The sequence below is a fragment of the Myotis yumanensis genome, unplaced genomic scaffold (genome assembly GCF_028538775.1).
Source record: "Myotis yumanensis isolate MYYU_CA2020_CCGP unplaced genomic scaffold, mMyoYum1.0.hap1 SCAF_10, whole genome shotgun sequence".
NCBI classification, from domain to species: domain Eukaryota; kingdom Metazoa; phylum Chordata; class Mammalia; order Chiroptera; family Vespertilionidae; genus Myotis; species Myotis yumanensis.
Genome location: NW_027223761.1, coordinates 19,355,345 through 19,373,885, shown reverse-complemented (window position 1 = coordinate 19,373,885; position 18,541 = coordinate 19,355,345). Strand labels below are relative to the sequence as shown.

The following is an 18,541-nucleotide window of genomic DNA, read 5'->3' as shown; positions in this document are numbered from 1 at the left end:
CTCCGGCTGGATCGGTATTGAACCTATCCTTTCTTAATTTACTTTTTCACTTTTTTCTTTCCTGATAGTTTGATGTTAACTCTTCGTATTATCAGTGCCACCTGACAGAAAACTGCATGCCAGGAGAGGAACACCAGCTGTGCAGTAAGTGTAAGGGGTTCGGGGCAAAAAGCTGGAAATGTAGTTAGCCTGAAGTCAGAGTATCCAGTTTGTTTTGGTTGGGGTAGAATGCTTAATTATCCTTGTCCATTGTTAGCCAGGTAAGCAACCGGACTGACAAACGACACACCTGAAGGCCAGATTCTTTGCCAAATGGAATCCAGCTCGCTTTAGTCAAGAACATCTGAACCATTAGGTAATGTCCTAATTTCTGTGCCCGATGTTCCCAACTCCGGCGGCTTTTCTTTACAGTGCACCCTCTGCTGGTTAGTGTGGTAGAATGAGCTCAGAAAAAGATGTATACACTTAGAGAATTTTATATTCATATTATTTCTTAAATGTTAAATTGAGGATTATACTCATGTAACTCTGGAGTGTGGTGCTCAGGAAGAATATGAGTAGTCAGAACTATAGGTACTGTGAATGAGAAAAGTTCAAGGAAAATAGCTACCATTTTGCGGGTGATAGTTATTATGTGCCAGGCACTCACAGTACTATTTTACCTGCATTGACTCATTTAATCTTTAAAACAACCCTAAGAGGTAACTACTGTTATCATTTCCATTTCATAGATGAGAAAAGTGAGACTCAAAGAAGTTAGGTTATTTACCTGAGATTCAAATTGAGACTTATCTTGTATCTCCCTCATGAAACAACAATGATAGTCTTTCTTGAAATACCTTGGCACAATTATGGATCCTCAACTTTCAAATTTTCCTGCCATTTCAAAGACAGAAAAAGGTATAAACATAGTTCTGAAATGTATGTTCTTTTATCCACAGGAATCTGATCTGTGAAAACCTAGTTTTATTAATAGACCAAAATGTGTTCTCCTGCCAGTCCCAAAATCATATACAGAAATTCCAGGTTCCTCCGGTTGGCTTTTCTACAGCTGTATCACCAGCAACAGAGTGGGGTATTCTGTGATGTCCTTCTGCAGGCCGAAGGTAAGAGACTGCAGCAGGTCCTCAAATAACATTGTTTTGTTCAATGTTGCTTTATTACATCAATGAGGAAAATAATATTGATTCCCAGATAGGGCCACTGTGGGTGTGGATTTTGCACTTTCTTCCAATGCCCGGGTACTAGTTTCCTTCCACATCCCAAAGATGTGTATGTTAGGTGAATTAGCATATCTGAGTCGTCCCAGTCTGAGTGGGTATAAGAGTATGTGAGTGCACCCTATAAGGGAAGGGTGTTTGTCCAGGGTTGGTTCCTGCCTTGAGCTGCCTTATAGGCTTTGGCCACCTACAACCCTAAAGTAGAATAAGCAGGTTGGAAAATAATTATCTGACTTGCTTTTACTAATCGTTGTTAACTGTACATATACCTCACATTTATTACAATGTTTAATACTGTAAGTGTTTTGGTTGTTCCTTATTTAATAGCTTGGTGACATTTTTGTGACCAGAAATATGCTTAGAAACTTAACTCTTGTTTACATCACTAGCCTATGGTAAAATTAGTTTCTTTATAGTCATTTCGCTTAAAGTTGCAGTTTCTAAAAACCTATCAATGACATTGAGAACTTACTGTAGTGAGGACTCAATTGAAAACTCACCATAGAATAAGATAAAAAAGACTTTAGAACCAGGGAGAGGAGGACAAGACCAGGGGGAAAAAAAGTGTTCTTGCCTTTGAGCACTGTAAGCTATTTGGTAAAGAGCTGTTTGTTTTCTAGGACAGTTATATTTGCAAGAGTGAAAATGAGACATTTTTCTCTGAAAAATGAAATTAGCCCTAGCCAGTTTGAGTGGATAGAGCATCAGCCTGCAGATCAAAGGGTCCCAGGTTCAATTCTGGTCAAGGGCACGTACCTCCGTTGCAGGCTCCTCCCTGGCCCACATGCAGGAGGCAACCAATCAATGTGTTTCTGTCTGTCTTTCCTTCCCTTCCACTCTCTCTGAAAGATCAATGGAAAAATACCCTCAGGTGAGGATTAACCAAAAAATAATAATAATAATTAACTGTAAAGTTTCTTTAAGTGTAGAAATTCTATAAAACTTGAATAATATAATGGGATGGTTGTGAATATTTAGTTAACATGTAAAGCACTTAGAAAAGTGCTTTTAATATATTAGATGATACTATTACATATTTTCCCTTTTTCTTGCCAGCCTGTTGCTTTTTTTATTCTTATCTTCAAATTGTTGGTTTTGTTGTTTGACCTAAAATACAGAGGTAGGCAAAAGTAGGTTTACAGTTGTTCATATAGAAAAATATATAACACAAGAATCTATATATATACATATAAAAGCCTAAACGACCGTTATGACCAAACTACTGGAATGACCGGTTGACCAGTCGCTACGACAGGCACTGATCACCAGGGAGAAATGCAGGAGCTGCCCCCTGGTGGTCAGTGTGCTCCCATAGGGGGAGCACCACTCAGCCAGAAACCAGGCTCACAGCTGGTGAGAGCAGCTGTAGTGGCAGGAGCCTCTCCCGACTCAGAGGCAGTGCTACTAATCAGCAAGCAGGTGCAGCAGGCCAGCATGAGTGAGAGTGGTGCCCAGCCCTGGCTTGGGCTCCTTCCTGGCCGCCTGCCACTTGGCACACTGCTACATCCCCTGAGGGGTCCCGGATTGCAAAAGGGCACAGGCCAGGCTGAGGGTCCCCCATTTCCCCCCGTGCACAAATCCATGCACCGGGACTCTAATAAATGATACAAAACTAAGCTGTGTTTGGCATACTCACAATTGTAAACCAGCTTTTGGTCACCCCTGTATATATACCTTATTTCCACCTCTTCCCTTTACATTTGAAATGTAAAATCAGCATGAGTTGAGCCTGGGAAAGGCCTAATAGTAGGAGTCAGTTTACATTCTAGCTTTTTACTTAGTAACTAAGTGACAAATGGGCAAGTAACTTCATTTCTCTGGAGCTCAGTTTCATTTATAAAAAAGGATTTTGACAACCAATATTGTATAGCACTCTACAGTTTACACAGTATATATTCTACAGTGTATGTCTCTTATAACAGCCTTGTGAAATAAATAATGTTATATATAAGGTTAATGAATTGAGGCCCAGAGAATGAAGTGACTTGCCTGTTTGTTCTCTTAGTAAGTGCAGAGTTGGGATTCATTCCTTAATTCAGAATAAACAAAAAAGTATCAGTTACCTATTGAATGCTAGTGCACTATACTGGCATGGGCATACAGTATATGTAAAGATAAAAGTCCTTCCTCGAAAGGAAATCATATAAGGGAAGACACTCAAATAACCAGTGTATTTGGGTAGAGGCCGGAGGGACAGGTGTTCCCATGGGAGTGAGTTAGGGTAACTGTGTAGTTTGATAACATATTGGGGTAACTATTGGCTGATATAGAAGCATCCTTTACAGGCCTGAGGAGTTTGGGGAATAGGGATTAGGGAGATTTTCTTAGAAGTAACCCCTTATAGTGAGGTCTGACGGACAAACAGAAGTAGGAGGAAGTGAGGAAAGGTTTTCCCCAGGCAAAAAGAACAGAATATACAGAGTTAGAGATGCGACCAGTGATTTGTGAGTGGCTCCTTATAGCTAGAGTGCAGACTACAGGAAGTGATCAGAAATATTACTAGAGAAATTAGCAGCAGCCATGTGAGGTCTGAAGTGTTATACAAAGGAAGTAGGTCTTCTCCTCAGAACATTGGGAATTGCATTTATAGGTGTGTTTTTTTGTTTTGTTTTTTATTTTTTTAAATATATTTTATTGATTTTCTACAGAGAGGAAGGGAGAGGGATAGAGAGCCAGAAACATTGATGAGAGAGAAACATTGATCAGCTGCCTCCTGCACACCCCCCACTGGGGATATGCCCTCAACCAAGGTACATGCCCTTGACCGGAATCGAACCCGGGACCCTTCAGTCCCCAGGCCAATGCTTTATCCACTGAGCCAAACCCGTCAGGGCTGTTTTGTTTTTTAATATATTTTATTGATTTTTCACAGAGGAAGGGAGAGGGAAAGGGATAGAGAGTTAGAAACATCGATGAGAGAGAAACATCCATCAGCTGCCTCCTGCACACCCCCCACTGGGGATGTGCCCGCCAGCAAGGTACATGCCCTTGACTGGAATCGAACCCGGGACCCTTCAGTCGGAAGGCTGACGCTCTATCCACTGAGCCAAACCGGCCAGGGCTGCATTTATAGGTTTTAAGGTCATGATCAGATACCTTTTAGAAACAGCACTCAAGCTGTGTAAGAATTATTGGATTCCTCATGGGCCCAGATAGGAGACTGTTTTGTAATCCAGAAGAGAGGGGATAGTGGCCTGAACTAAGATATTGAGTAGAGAGAAATTTCTGGCTTTTGAGCTATTAAAAAGAATTTTTAAAACTTCCTGCAGTTGCCAAAACCGGTTTGGCTCAGTGGATAGAGCGTCGGCCTGCGGACTGAAGGGTCCCAGGTTCGATTCCAGTCAAGGGCATGTACCTGGGTTGCGGGCACATCCCCAGTGGGAGATGTGCAGGAGGCAGCTGATCGATGTTTCTCTCTCATCGATGTTTCTAACTATCTCTCTCCCTTCATCTCTGTAAAAAATCAATAAAATATATTTTTTTTTAAAAGTAATTTTAAATAAATAAATAAATAAATAAAACTTCTTGCAGTTAAGAGTATAGATTCTGTAATCAGCCCCATTCCCCACCCCCCAGTACAAATCTTTTTTTTGCTACTTACTAACCATATAATTGTGGGCACATTATTTAACTATGCCAAAATTTACTCATCTGTAATAACAAAGCTACTTCATAGGGGTCTGGTGAAGATGAAATGAATACTGGTAAAACCCTTAGAATAATACTTGGCATATAATGACTCAAAAACGATTTGCTTTAAAAAAATTAATGCTTAGCTCTAGTTGGTGTGGCTCCGTGGATAGAGAATTGACCTGTGGAATGAAGGGTCCAGGTTCGATTCCAATCAAGGGCACATGCCCGGGTTGCGGGCTAGATCCCCAGTAAGGAGTGTGCAGGAAGCAGCCGATCAATGATTCTCATCATTGATGTTTCTATCTCTCTCCCTTCCTCTCTGAAATCAATAAAAATATATTTTTAAAAAATTGATTAAATGCAGTAGGTAGGGGAAAAGGAAGAATGAAAGGTAACGTCTAGTGCTCAGGTTTGAACAACTGGATGAATGTGATACTTTATTTTGAAATAAACAGTTTTGGTGGTGTCATTGGCAAGCCTTTGGTATTTGAAGCCATTGGAGAGACTGAGATTGCCCAGGAAGTGCCCATAAAGTGAGAAGGTGGCTCAGGACAGACCACTGCCTATTAGGCAGTAGATAGAGCTCAGGAGAGAATTGAGCTCTGAGTGTACATATCCAAAGGTCATGCCCTTTCTATTAGACCACAAGCAGCTTCTATAATTTTTTACATTTGTGTGAGTCACAAAAATTTATTCAGCAAGTATTTGATCTACTCTGTCAAGCATTGGGTATACTGCAGTAAGACAGCCGGTCCTTACATTGTGAAGGTGGACAATACAGATTGCTAAGTGCTATCTATGATAGCTGCAGAATACATCTCTGTGTTCAGGAGCACCAAACCCACACATGGGTTAGAGAGGGGGAAGGCTTTTTGAAAAAAGTAATGTCCAAACTAGATTTTTAGTTAGCTAAGTAATAGCTCAAGATTCCAGGAAGGCACCTTGAACTTCCATGGAGGGAAACTGAGAGAAGGGGCAACACATTTCAGTAGTAGTATCTGTGCTTAGCTCATGAACATGCCAGCCTGCGTGAGATAACCAAGTGTTTGGGTTTCCCTCCAGGTGAGGTAGTCCCAGCCCATTGCTGTATCCTGTCTGCCTGCAGCCCCTTCTTCACAAAGCGCCTGGAGCAGGAGAGGCCAGCTCAGGGTTGTAAGGTGGTGCTGGAGCTGGGGGGCCTGAAGATCACAACACTTAGGAAGCTGGTGGACTTCCTGTATACCTCAGAAATGGAAGTATCTCTGGAAGAAGCCCAAGATGTGCTTTCTGCTGCCCGTCAGCTCTGCATATCTGAGCTAGAATCCCTTCAGCTAGAAGGTGGGAAGTTAGTAAAGGCCCCTCAGGGCCGAAGACTGAACCGGGAGTGCTTACAACCTCCAAGTGCTGCACCAATCTCTGCCAGGGTGGTGGCATCCAGCCACTGCCCTACTCCACTGCCTGTTACCCAGACTCTTTGTCCTCTTGGGGCAGTGAGATTGAAGTTGTCAGGGAAGGATGAAGGGCCCCAGGACAAGAGCAACCAACAGAATGCAGGGAACTTATCTGGCACTCTTCTGCTCAAGAGGAAGGCCAGAGCCTGCCCAGTTCCGGAAGAAGAAAGCTCTTCGCCATCAAGCCACAGTCAGGGATCTAAAGAAAATAAGAGTGACCCTGCCCTTGGTCCTACAGAGCTTTCCCCACCCAGCTTGTACCCCTCTGTGGATAAGCGACTATTGCCCAGAAAGATCAGGCTGAGTCGTTCAAAGCCATCACCTGATGTCTGTACATCCAAGCCTTCCAGCATTTTAAGTGGATCCAGCTCAGTGCCAGCAACCCCTGGCCGGCGTCTTTGGCGACAAAAGAGTATAAAGAAAGAAGTGCTAGAGGACAAGCACACACCAGGGAGAGCTAGTCCTCTACAAAGCACCTCAAGCCCATCTGGTCTTGGAAAAATGGGTGGGAGTAAGAAATGGAGCCCTGAAGTCAGGGCACCTAACTTAGACTCTGCAGAAGAGGGGCAGGTTGGGAGAGTGAAGCTTAGGAAGACTGTTAATGGTACCTGCTGGGAAGTGGTACAAGAACCTCCCCTCAAAACCTCTAAAGATAGCCCTCATGTCCCAGAACCTGGAGACTCAGAAGAGCCTCCAGGAATTCAGCCATCCTCAGTTAACCAGCAGGAAATGTCATCTACTAGAATAGACCTGTGTCAGGATTCCCCTGTGTCCTGTAAGCTACAAGACATTCTGCTCTCTGCTAGCCGCTCCCCAGACCACCCAGTAGTGAAGTCTGAGTTTGGATCCAGTCCAGAGCTGGTAGGGAAGGAACCTGGATTTGATATTGACTGCACAGAGCCATATGCATTTGACACAGCCCTGCTAGAACAGCCCTGTGAAGCCGAGGAGTACCGAATCACAAGTGTTGCTGCCACCAGTGAGCTGGAGGAGATCCTGGACTTCATGCTATGTGGCTCAGACATTGAGCCACCTACAGTATCTCTGGAGAGTCCTGAAGCTGAGGGCTGCAGGACCCCTAGTTATCACTTGACAGAAACAGGGAAGAATTGGATCGAAGGGGAAGGATGGTATTTACCAGGCATGGAACTCTGGCCCAGAGAGCTAACTGGATTAGAAAAGGAACCTGTGGGTGAGAACAAAGAGCCAATTGAACCCTTTAGCCCCCTTGTCATGCCCTCTAAGATTAGTGAAGGGGAGATGCTTTCTGTAGGACACTCTTGGAATCAAGACCAAGAAATTACCAGTTCCATGCCACTGGATGGTCAGGGGGACAAACTTCTTCACATTGACTCCCTTGACCTTCCCCAAAGGTCCTATGGGGACCTCTTACCTCCCTGTTCTAACTGGGTAGAGACAGGGCTGGAAGTATCCCTAACTATGGAAGAGGTGTTATACCCTGCCCCAGAACCAGGCAAGGAGGTACTTAGCAACTCTGAGCTGTTAGACCTACCTTCTGCCAGCTCTGAAGAGGAAGAGATTGATGTGGTAGACTGGATAGCAGAGGGGAAGCTAGTACCTACCTGTATTCCCTCCATATGGCCAGACCCTTCCTCAGAGTCAGAAACAGAGGTAGATATACTAACCTAGTGGATAGGGAAGGCAGTTTAGGGGCACTGGGAGGATGGGAAATGTTGGCTAGCAAAAGTGGTATTGGCAGAGAAGCTAGCACATGTCTGCCCTCTCAGCACGAGAGGCAGGCATTCCCCTTGCTCTCCTTAGGCCATGCTTTCCCCTCCCCAGGTTTTGGGAGCTGGGCAGAAATTTAGTACCATGGGTAGAAAATTATGAACTTAAACCTTCTTCGTTCCTTTTACTCTACTTCCCAGTTACAAATAAGTAGAATAATAAACTATGAGGTCTCCAACTCTAGTGGTTCATAGGTAACAGCCAAGGCCAGGTCTTCCAGGTTATGACACATAAGAGAATTAAGGAAAAATTAAGTACATCCTCTGCAGTAGTTGTCAGAGAAAATGTTCCAGAAGGTATGAAGCGATGCTGCAGTGGGACACAAAAGTGTATAGGAGTGAGAGGACATTGTCTAGCACCTTATATGTGGGGCTTATTTATTCCCAGTTTGGAAAGTCTAGCCAAATTCTCTGCAGGGGCCAGGAAGACCAACAAATTACCAGTTCCAAGCCACTGAATGGTCAGGTCATCACTTCCAAGATAGTAGCTTTAAAAAAAGTTATTTTCCCCCAAAGTTTTTACAAATATTTCACATGGTCTACCAGACACCCTAGGAGTTTCAAGTTAACTGGTGACTTTAGGCTATGAAAAATACAAAGGGGACCAATCCCATAAGGTTGGCTTTCATCCCTTACCATATAATTTTAACTTTATTAGTCAAGAACTTTATTTCAACTTTTATTAAACCAAATCCAAGAACTTTTCAATGCCTTACTAGAGTGTTGCCTCACAACTGAACCATCAATTCTGCAGGGGAAGAAACTATAGCTTCAGGCACATAACTGTAGTTTGGCCATGTCCCGTCATAAATGTTCCAACATCACCAGGAACAGAAAGCTGTGAAAATGAGAGAAAAAAATGTTAGAAAAGAGATCTAGGCAATCATATAGCCTGAGGAAGGCGTGTTCCTCTATCCTTGAACCCAAAGACTCAGGAGAGCTCAAGGATTGCATCCTCCCACATCTCAACATATCAAGGTTATGAGGCACATACCTATGACATATGAAAGCACTGTATGAACCACTAGATATGAAGACAAGGACAAATTTAAGTGACTAAGAGTACAGTAATGAAGTGTTACCATATGGGACTATTAATAGAAAGACCCTACTAGGAACAAAAAACAGAAGAGGGTTGGGGTAAGTATGCATGAAGTTATACAAAAATTTTTGCCAATAAAAGGGGGAATCACAACCCATACAAACGAACACGTGTCAGTGATTTTGTTGAACTCATAAATGAGGATACTGGTAGGATTTACAATCCACTTCAAAGATTCAATACACCACCAGGGGTGTGGAAAATGAAATTTTTTTACAAAACCAGCCCATACCCTCAGGACAATACTTAACTGCACCTTCAAAGGACATAAATTGCATTTCTATAAATCATTTACAATTGCCTTTGAGCCAAGTCTTAGAACTTAGATTATGAAATAAAACCTGGAATTAGTAAAGGGCACACTAGATAGAAAACAGTAAAAAAAAAAAAAAAAAAAAAAAAAAAAAAGCTGGTTGCAGTTTTTCCCACCAATATAAAGGGAAAGAGGTATTCCCAATAGAGGAAATACTAACAGTTAAAGCGTTATGAAAAAAAAATGTAGCTCCTCTGTGAAATGCGGGGTAACAGTTGCTTCGAAAATAAATATCCACACCGAGATCAACCCAATCCCTCCCTAGACCGTCGCCCCCATTTCAAACCTCAGCATGAGGATTTCAGCCCAAGCCTCCTACGGAAGGTACTTCTTCAGCTTCTCCACGACTTCCTGCGGCTCAGGGAACTTGAGTTTGCGTGGGGGCCCCTTCTTAATCCCAGTCCAGAGCTCCGCACCTGGGGAAGGACCGGAGGCGACGTTACTCTCTCCCCCGCCGTGAGCCCAGCCCTTCCTCTCCTCCGAACCATGCCCTCCTCCCAGCCGCGGGTCCCCACTCACTGCTGCCGTCCGGGCGCAGCAGCGTCACCTCGAAGCTGCCCCTCCGGGGCTTGGCAGGGTTCACCTTCACCGGGAGCTCCGGGGCCTCCAGGCGCAGCGCCTGGCTCAGGGCCGCGGCGTTGCGCCCGTACACGCGTCAACTCGTGCTAGGAGACGGGGAGGGTCAGAGACCAGGGCTCCGGGTGCGCGACGCCCTTTCCGCGGCCGCCCCCCCCCCCCTCCGAGACGCCCCGGGCGCCTCACCAATGCTCGATAACGACCGTCGCCTCCTCCACCTCCTTCTGGCCGCCAGCCAGCTTCTCCTGCTTCTCAGCTGCCGCGACCACCGCCGCCTCGGCCTTCCGCTTCCTCCCGCGGGAAGCCATGGTGCCTGGAAGCCGGCCCGGGAACAGGGTGGAGTCGCGGCCACGGAGCAGCGGACGACCCCTCTGCGAGCTCCAAACCGCAGGCCAAACACTCCGCTCCTAGAACAAAACCTCCCGCCAGCAGCGGAAAGCGTGGCCCACGTGGTCGGGGGCGGGACCTCCGGGCACAGCCGCTCTGCACGCTGGGTAGGGGGAGCACCAGACCGAACCACCTGCGCCTGATATAAATCTGCTTGGTGAATTCATGAGGCACAGCAGGGACAGGGACTAGGTAGCTCTAAAATCAATCCTGGTTTCAGGTTTTTCTTTAGCCGCACGAGCGGCTAAATAGTCATAATGAACTCGACCTCCGACCCCCGCAATTAAAACCGCTTCCCTGGGACCTAACCCAAGCAAAGACTACAATTTAACGGGATGCGACCCAAACTCTGGATTTAAGGAAACTGTTCTTCCCCAACGCTCCCCAATCCTGAGTATCAATGACTGGCATTTGGTGAAACTAATGAGAATGGCCTTTGAAGTTACGAAGAAATTAAGCAATTCATTTGCAGTTGCCTGGTTTTTAATACACAGAGGCGCAAACAAAAGGAAATCCCAGTGTCTTTATTATGGAAAACCATCAACTGGGTGTGGGAGAGTAGGTTGGAAGGTAAGAGGAAACCCCAATCCAGCCCTAGGGCTCTCTTCCGGGCTGACCCCACAAAGGAAGGTCTCAAACTTCTATTCCCTTTCCTCCCAACCTCCATATTGTGGTCAAAGGTTTGTCCTTGGGGATGAGTAACAAAACTAGGTTTAGTTTTAATGAAGGCCAAAGATCAAGCCAGGGGCCTAAAGTAAGGGTCCTTGAGGGAAAATTTTTAGTGCAGACTCTGTACCCCGGCATCTTGTTAGGGATTAACCTACTGTAAGTAGTCTGTAAGTCCAGTAAGGAATACTGAAAAACAACATGGTGGAGATGTGTGAGTGGAGGGCAGCACTCCAAGCTTGGAGGGAAAGCATTTCCTCTTCCATTACATGAGATCTCTCCCTTCCTCCAGTGAAAGAGTTGGCCCCAGGCATGGTTCCTGGAGTGTGCCTGTCAATTCCCTGGATGCCTCTTTAAAATCAGAAGCAGCACCCTGCACCACCCAGGCACAGCCAAACAGGGAAAACATAAATAAAAGGCGAAGCCTCACTCAGGCAAGGCTGTGGTTACAGTAGGGGCAGGGCTTCAAAGGTGCCTAGGATTGACCAGAAGGAAGCACTAATGAGGCAGGAAACCTATTTGTCCTTCTTGCTTTCCCCATTTGGCACTGCTGTGGGGGTTGGAGCCACAGACTGCTCCTCGGGAATATTATCCCCAGTCTTCCATTGCTTCTTGGACCGCTGATACAGTTCATTCAAGCTGAATTCTCGGATCACATTCTCCTGCACAAAAGAGATGCAGAGGTCAGGGTTGCGGGGGAGAGTTCGGAGTCTGGGAAATAAGTATTTTGGCACAGTTTAGGAAAAGAGGAAGCAAAGCACAGAAATTTACTCTAATCTGAATCTCTTTTATGGGTACCTAAAAGTCAACTAATACTTAAGCACCTATTATATGCCAATCACTGTGCCATGCATTATAGCTACATAATAATGTAATCTGCAAAACAACCCCATGAGCCAGGTATTACTATCTCCAATTTACTGTTAAGGAACCTAGGGGCTACAGACTACAGATACAGGTCCTTTAAGACTGAATCTTAACTAATAATTTCCCAGTACTAGCAGGAGAAGCATAATATAAATTTGCTGAGTGAATTCATGAATGAGGTCTAATAACTAGTCCACATTGTGGGTAAGTGGTAGAGCTAGGAATCAAACTCAGGTTGGGTTTCAAAGACCACCTACTGTCCCATATGCTTCTCCAAACCACTTGCCCACTCTTTCCTGTACCTCAGAGAAAGTCCAAGAGACAGCTCGTCCTTTCTTATCAATCTGTGGCCGCCGCATGACTTCCTTGCCACCTTGGAACAGGATCAGGGTAGGAAGCTGCTTGGTGAGGGGGGATGTGCTCACTTTGTACCTACAGGACCCAGAAAGTACTCTGTAAATGCATGTGTATACATTGCTCGAAGTGATTCCCTGTTTACACCTTCTCCCCAGGCCCTCACATACCGTTTACTAACATCAGTGTAGCGTCCAACGTCCACCTTCCCAAAATTTAGCCCTGTACAGTTGTACCTGAGAAGGATATATTATTTAACATAGTGTAAGAAGAAAGAATGGATCAAGGGAAGTTGAAGTACAGCTATTTGAGGAGATGCCTTGGTTGCAATGTACAAAAATTAAGGCCAAAAAACAATGAGAGGGAAGGTACAGCCTCTCAATTCCCATCATCCCTCCCTTTGCACCACTCACTTGAGGGAGAGGTCAGCGTAGATTGGAGCAAATGATTGGCAGTCATTAGACCAGTTGGCAAAGAACTCCACAATCCAAGTGACCCTCTTGTCCCGCTCCAGCTCTTCCTGCCACACACAGGGAAGAAACAGTAAGCTGGATCACACAGGCTCCTGGAAAGGTTCAGACCTTAGCGTCTTAATTCCTCATCAGGGCTTCCCGTCTCTGCCTCCCTTAGCTCCCATGATGAACCAAGTATCCTTGACTTCCATTCTGAAGCCCAGTTGCTCCTCCTAGTGAGCAGGGTGCACAACTACAAATTTACCCACAATAGACCCAAGAAATGGGAGGGAGGATGATCACTCACATCAATGGTTTTATCGTTGAAGTACTTGATGTACTCAGGGCCCATGTACAGGGGAGGCTTGCATGTCATCAGGAACACTAAACACAGAAAAAAAAAAATGTTGAAGGAAACAAATAAGGCCTTGGGCAAGGATTTACTTTCAAACCAAATCAAAGACTTCAAGCACCAAAGAACACACTTTGTGGACATATATAGACCACTGACACATTCCCTTCCTCTTAAAGTCTCTAGATTCATACCGTCTGAGCTACACACATAATTAGGAACAGGTATGGAAGAAGACTATGGAGAAACTGGTTTGGATTTCGTTCCAACCAAGTCTTGTAGTCTCCTTACCTATGCAGAGTGTGATGTAAAGCAGGCCCATGCGAATATCCAGGCGGAAGAAAAGAATTGCATTGGCCACTTTACTGAACATGAAGATGTTGCCTATATGTTGCTCCACAGTGACTGAAACACAAAGATGTCACGGGTCAGGCTAGGCAGCAAGCTCCTATATCCCATTCTTTGTCCCTCTTCCTGGAGTACTTTGAAATGGGAGAGTGGGGGAGGGGGATAAAAGTCCAAGATCAAATTCAGTGTTGGCATGGAATGAGGGACTGGTACAGTAAGTAATGCCTCTCTCATAACATGAATGAAAACACCTCCGAAGGCCTTTAGGCCTACCCCTGGGAGACAGAAAAACAGGCTAGACTTACTGGACCTGCGGTTCTTCATCATCACGATGGCACTGAGAAACATCAGGATCTCTATTTCTCTCTGCAACAGAATCAGAGTGGCAGAAATGCCATCAGCAGAGATAATTTGGGTGGGTAAAGGCACCAATATGGAACAAAACCCAACAGAGATCCAAAAAGGGAATGATAACAATAAATAGCTACGCTAAGGCGTAGTGGGAGAAACACCAGTCAGAAGATCTAGGTTCAAGTTCTAACCCTGCCACAAACTGGCTGGTGCCTTTCAGCGTATCAACTGCTGAGCTTTGGTTTCCTCCACTGAACGTCTACCTCAAAATGCTATTATAAAGATTAAATGATAATGGATATAAAACAGTTGTATAAAGTATAACATGGAATAAAACTGTGAGAAATTACAACCAATTCTGTGATCCTGGGAAAATGAAACTTTTCCGGGAAGACTTTCTTGTAATATTACATTCATACAATATATGGTTATTTACTTTATTTGGTTTTGCTTAAGTTAAATTATTCCTCTTCATCTAATATTCACAGTAATAATCATGCACCTTTAATATAACCTGAAAGCTGAAGGAGGCATTTCAGAGCTCCCAAGGCCCTTTTCAGTATCCTTGGCTTATGGTTCTTTCTCACATTCTAGAACAGTGATGGAGAACCGGTGACACGCGAACTCATTTTTTTGGTTGATTTTTCTTTGTTAGATGGCATTTAAATATATAAAATAAATATCAAAAATATAAATCTTTGTTTTACTATGGTTGCAAATATCAAAAAATTTCTATATGTGACAAGGCACCAGAGTTAAGTTAGGGTTTTTCAAAATGCTGACACGCCGAGCTCAAAAGGTTCGCCATCACTGTTCTAGAATGTAAGCGCCAAATGAACAAAGTGAGAAAGACAATAATCATGATAAAGAAATAAGTAATTTAAAAGAGTAATAACTGCAATGAAGAATAACAATGACCAAGTGAGCCGGGACCGGTTTGGCTCAGTGGATAGAGCATCGGCCTGCAGACTGAAAGGTCCCAGGTTCGATTCCGGTCAAGGGCATGTACCTGGGTTGCGGGCACATCCCCAGTGGGAGATGTGCAGGAGGCAGCTGGTCGATGTTTCTCTGTCATCGATGTTTCTAACTCTCTATCTCTCTCCCTTCCTCTCTGTAAAAAATCAATAAAATATATTTAAAAAAAAAAAAAAAGAAAACTTTCTCTAAAAAAAAAACAAAAAAAAAAAACAATGACCAAGTGAAAGAGAGCATGAGAGGAGGGCAACTATAAATTAGATGGTCTGAGGCCTTTCATACCTTTGTTTACCTTTCTGTTTATAATGCAGGGGGCAAATCAATGTCAGACAGAACCAATCAGCTGTGATTTACAGCTGGGAGTCAGAGACTTAGGTTTTTAGCCTCAATTTCCAACAAAAAGTAACTTACTGGATTTAGAAATGGCTATGTAAAGTGGAAGTTAGGGAAGATGATAGACCAGCCATGGGCAAACTACGGCCCGCGGGCCGGATCCGGCCCATTTGAAATGAACAAAACTATTGAAATAAAAGACCGTACCCTTTTATGTAATGATGTTTACTCTGAATTTATATTAGTTCACACAAACACTCCATCCATGCTTTTGTTCCGGCCCTCCAGTCCAGTTTAAGAACCCATTGTGGCCCTCGAGTCAAAAAGTTTGCCCACCCCTGTGATAGACCTTACTTACATATACCTGAGCAGAAATGAGGAAGAGTTGACCTAACCCATTTGGCTCAGTGGATAGAGCATTGGCCTGCGGACTCAAGGGTCCCAGGTTCGATTCTGATCAAGGGCATATATCTTGGCGGTGGGCACATCCCCAGTAGGGGGCGTGCAGGAGGCAGCTGATCGATGTTTCTAACTCTCTATCCCTCTCCCTTCCTCTCTGTAAAAAATCAATAAAAAAATATATATATATTTTATGGGCCCAACATGCTTCCGCTGCGCCACTCTGCTTCTGCAATATATATATTTAAAAAAAAAAAGAAATGAGGAAGAGTTTTCCCAAATGAAATTGGGTTAGCCCAGCGGTCGGCAAACTGCGGCTCTTTGGCCCCTTGAGTGTGACTCTTCCACAAAATACCGACTTCTTCGCGTGGGCCATAAAGTTTCAATCGCACTGTAAGTTCGCACCCGCACGTGGTATTTCGTGGAAGAGCCACACTCAAGCAGGAGGCAACCAAGTGTGTGTTTCTCTCATATCGATATTTCTCTCTGCCTTTCCCTCTCTCTTCCACTCTCCCTAGAAATCAATGGAAAAATATCCTCGGGTTAGGATTTTAAAAAAAAGAAATTGGTTAGAATTGAGGCTTAAAATTGTGGAAAGATGGATTTAAAAAGGGAACTGTGGTCAATCAGGAGACAACGATAGGACTAACAGAAATATTCTGGCTCTATAGCAAAGACTAGCTATGTACACTCTGGGCAAACTGCAGCTAGACTGTCTCCTTAGCACTCCTGAGTGGAATGTGAGTGGAAGTGATGTGTCCCTGTTGCACACAGGCAGTAAGAAAGGGTGTGTCCTTGCATTCCAGGTCTCTTTCTTCACCTGCTGGCTGGATGATCCTGGGATGACCGTAAGTCCACAAATTGAAGACAGTATGAGACTGGATTCCAGACTAACTATATGAAGCAGAGCCTTTTTGATTGTTCTGCTTGTTTGCTCATTGTTTTAAAATTTTTTTATTATGGACATTTTCAAACATACACATAAGTTGAGAGAATACTGAATGGTAGCAGAATATGACAGCCCAAAATATGCCACTTTGGCTGAAGGATTCTTTTGAGCCTAAAGGCAATTGAGAACTAAATACTAAAAAAAGCCCAACCCATTTGCCTAAAAGCAAGATATAAAGTTTCAAAGGTGTCCCTCTAACCCAGTGGTTCTCAACCTTCCTAATGCCGCGACCCTTTAATACAGTTCCTCGCCCTGACTGGTTTGGCTCAGTGGATAGAGCGTCGGCCTGCAGACTGAAGGGTCCTGGGTTCAATTCCGGTCAAGGGCATGTACCCTGGTTGTGGGCGCAGCCCCCGTGGGGGATGTGCAGGAGGCAGCTGATCGATGTTTCTCTCTCATCGATGTTTCTAACTCTCTATCCCTCTCCCTTCCTCTCTGTAAGAAATCAATAGAACATATTTAAAAAAAAAAAGAATGAAAAAAAATACAGTTCCTCATGTTGTGGTGACCCCCAACCATAAAATTATTTCCGTTGCTACTTCATAACTGTAATGTTGCTACTGTTATGAATCGTAATGTAAATATCTGATATGCTATATGTGTTTTCCGATGGTCGCGACCCACAGGTTGAGAACCGCTGCAACCCACTCTACCAGGAAGGACAAAAGTTAATCAAGGGAGATAACCTTAATCCCTATTAGCTTGAAGACAGCACCAGAGGAATCTATATAACAAACTAGACTTTATATACCATTAGTTTATCTTCCTATAGTTAGTCGCCTCTTGGAAGCCTAAAACTTCTGTGTCTAGTCATTTCTCCACAATTTTACTGTTCTTTGTTAAAGACACTATAAGCCAGAGTTTTAAGCTACCTCTTTAGTAAAATCTTTAGTAATATCCGTTATATTTTTTAGTCCCATTTTGGTGAAAGTAATATAGGATTATCAGATAAAAATAGGATCTTTTGAAGTAGCATGGCTACCCTTAAGCTAATTACTAGAATGGTCTGGGAAAGGACAAAGGAAATATTAAAGAGTAAACAAGGGATGGAGGATAAAAGTAAGGGAGTGGGCTCTGCTAAAGGTCAAGACTCATTTTTTGGAAAAAAGATCAACACTCGGGATGGCCCTCCTTCCTCAGAAAGAGATGCTGCCACACAGCAGAGGGCCCACAGCTTCGGCTGGTCTGTCTGGGCGCTCCCTGCACCCCTACTCAGGAAGATTTCTCTTCGGTGTGCTTTTTACAATTCCTTTTCGACTGGTGTAACCACTGTATTCATTTCTGCATCCTCCGAATGCAGCATAGCTCCTAGCATATGGTGTGCATTGAGAAGCGGGTGGTAAGAGTGTGTAGGTAATACGGCCGGGAGCATGGTTTCAGGTCCTAATCGTGTGACCTTGGACAAGCCGCCTCATCACGCCGAGATCAACTTCCCCACCGGCAGAACGGGAACACGACTACTTGTGTGTCTCAAAGGCTCTGAGAGGCTTTACAGGTGAGCCGCACTGTGGGTGGCTGCACTCACGTACGCAGACTGGGGTCTGGCTGTCGTGCAGGCTAACCGTGTTTACCGTCTTCATCAAACATCAAGAGGTTTAGACTCGATTACGGCCCAGGCCCTATACGTTCATGGTAAGCCCGCTACAGGCGCGGAATCTCGGATGCAACCACAGAGAAAGGGACCGTCAAGGTCGCGGGGTCCTGACTAAGGCGGGGGTCGCTCACCCAGTCAAAGTCACACGGGTTGCCGTCTTCGCGTTGCGTGGGGAGAGTGTGACAGAGCGGGGGCAGCTTCCTCACGAGTAGGAAGGCAGCAGAGAGCAGGGCTGAAAGAAGGTAGTAAGGTCGGGCCAGCCATCGTGAAAGGCGCGGCACCGAATACACCAATGCAATCAAAGGTGCCAGGACCGCCATCTTCTTGGCCGGCGGCGCAGGCCGCTCTCGGGTGTCGGTCGGCCTGGCCCCGCCTCTTCCACCATTGAGACTTCCAGTGGGCCGAGTCGTGGATGCACCGCCTCTGGACCAAAAGTCGATTTCTGATTGGACGCTACGGTACGCACTGAAAAAGGTATATGATACTTTATTG

At 44.7% G+C, this 18,541-nt stretch overlaps 3 protein-coding genes across 3 annotated transcripts; 1 reads left to right on the top strand and 2 right to left on the bottom strand.

The window, feature by feature from the left end:
* Window positions 1–982: 982 nt before the first annotated feature.
* BTBD18 (BTB domain containing 18) lies at window positions 983–7,933 on the top strand. The gene is made up of 2 exons (XM_070426570.1): window positions 983–1,106; window positions 5,916–7,933. Exons 1-2 carry the CDS (start codon window positions 983–985, stop codon window positions 7,931–7,933), a joined length of 2,142 nt encoding a protein of 713 aa, XP_070282671.1.
* Window positions 7,934–8,697: 764 nt separating this feature from the next.
* SELENOH (selenoprotein H) lies at window positions 8,698–10,485 on the bottom strand. The gene is made up of 4 exons (XM_070428052.1): window positions 10,209–10,485; window positions 9,966–10,111; window positions 9,733–9,862; window positions 8,698–8,869 (listed from the first exon to the last, which is right to left on the bottom strand). Exons 1-3 carry the CDS (start codon window positions 10,328–10,330, stop codon window positions 9,762–9,764), a joined length of 369 nt encoding a protein of 122 aa, XP_070284153.1. The 5' UTR covers window positions 10,331–10,485; the 3' UTR covers window positions 8,698–8,869; window positions 9,733–9,761.
* A 428-nt stretch (window positions 10,486–10,913) lies between these two features.
* Window positions 10,914–18,397, bottom strand: TMX2 (thioredoxin related transmembrane protein 2). Its single transcript, XM_070428049.1, has 8 exons — window positions 18,181–18,397; window positions 13,754–13,814; window positions 13,392–13,505; window positions 13,056–13,132; window positions 12,710–12,816; window positions 12,467–12,532; window positions 12,245–12,374; window positions 10,914–11,737 (listed from the first exon to the last, which is right to left on the bottom strand). The coding sequence occupies exons 1-8, from the start codon at window positions 18,367–18,369 to the stop codon at window positions 11,591–11,593; spliced, it is 891 nt and encodes a 296-aa protein (XP_070284150.1). The 5' UTR covers window positions 18,370–18,397; the 3' UTR covers window positions 10,914–11,590.
* Window positions 18,398–18,541: the final 144 nt, after the last annotated feature.

Bases quoted from the DNA above. Each gene is read 5' to 3' on its own strand.
- BTBD18 (XM_070426570.1), top strand. From the start codon at position 983: ATGTGTTCTCCTGCCAGTCCCAAAATCATATACAGAAATTCCAGGTTC. The intron at 1,107-5,915 runs GTAAGAGACTGC...GTTTCCCTCCAG, and splicing joins TGTCCTTCTGCAGGCCGAAG to GTGAGGTAGTCCCAGCCCAT.
- TMX2 (XM_070428049.1), bottom strand. From the start codon at position 18,369: ATGGCGGTCCTGGCACCTTTGATTGCATTGGTGTATTCGGTGCCGCGC. The intron at 12,375-12,466 runs GTATGTGAGGGC...TGGGTCCTGTAG, and splicing joins TACACTGATGTTAGTAAACG to GTACAAAGTGAGCACATCCC. The intron at 11,738-12,244 runs GTACAGGAAAGA...TCTTTTGTGCAG, and splicing joins TCTCTTGGACTTTCTCTGAG to GAGAATGTGATCCGAGAATT.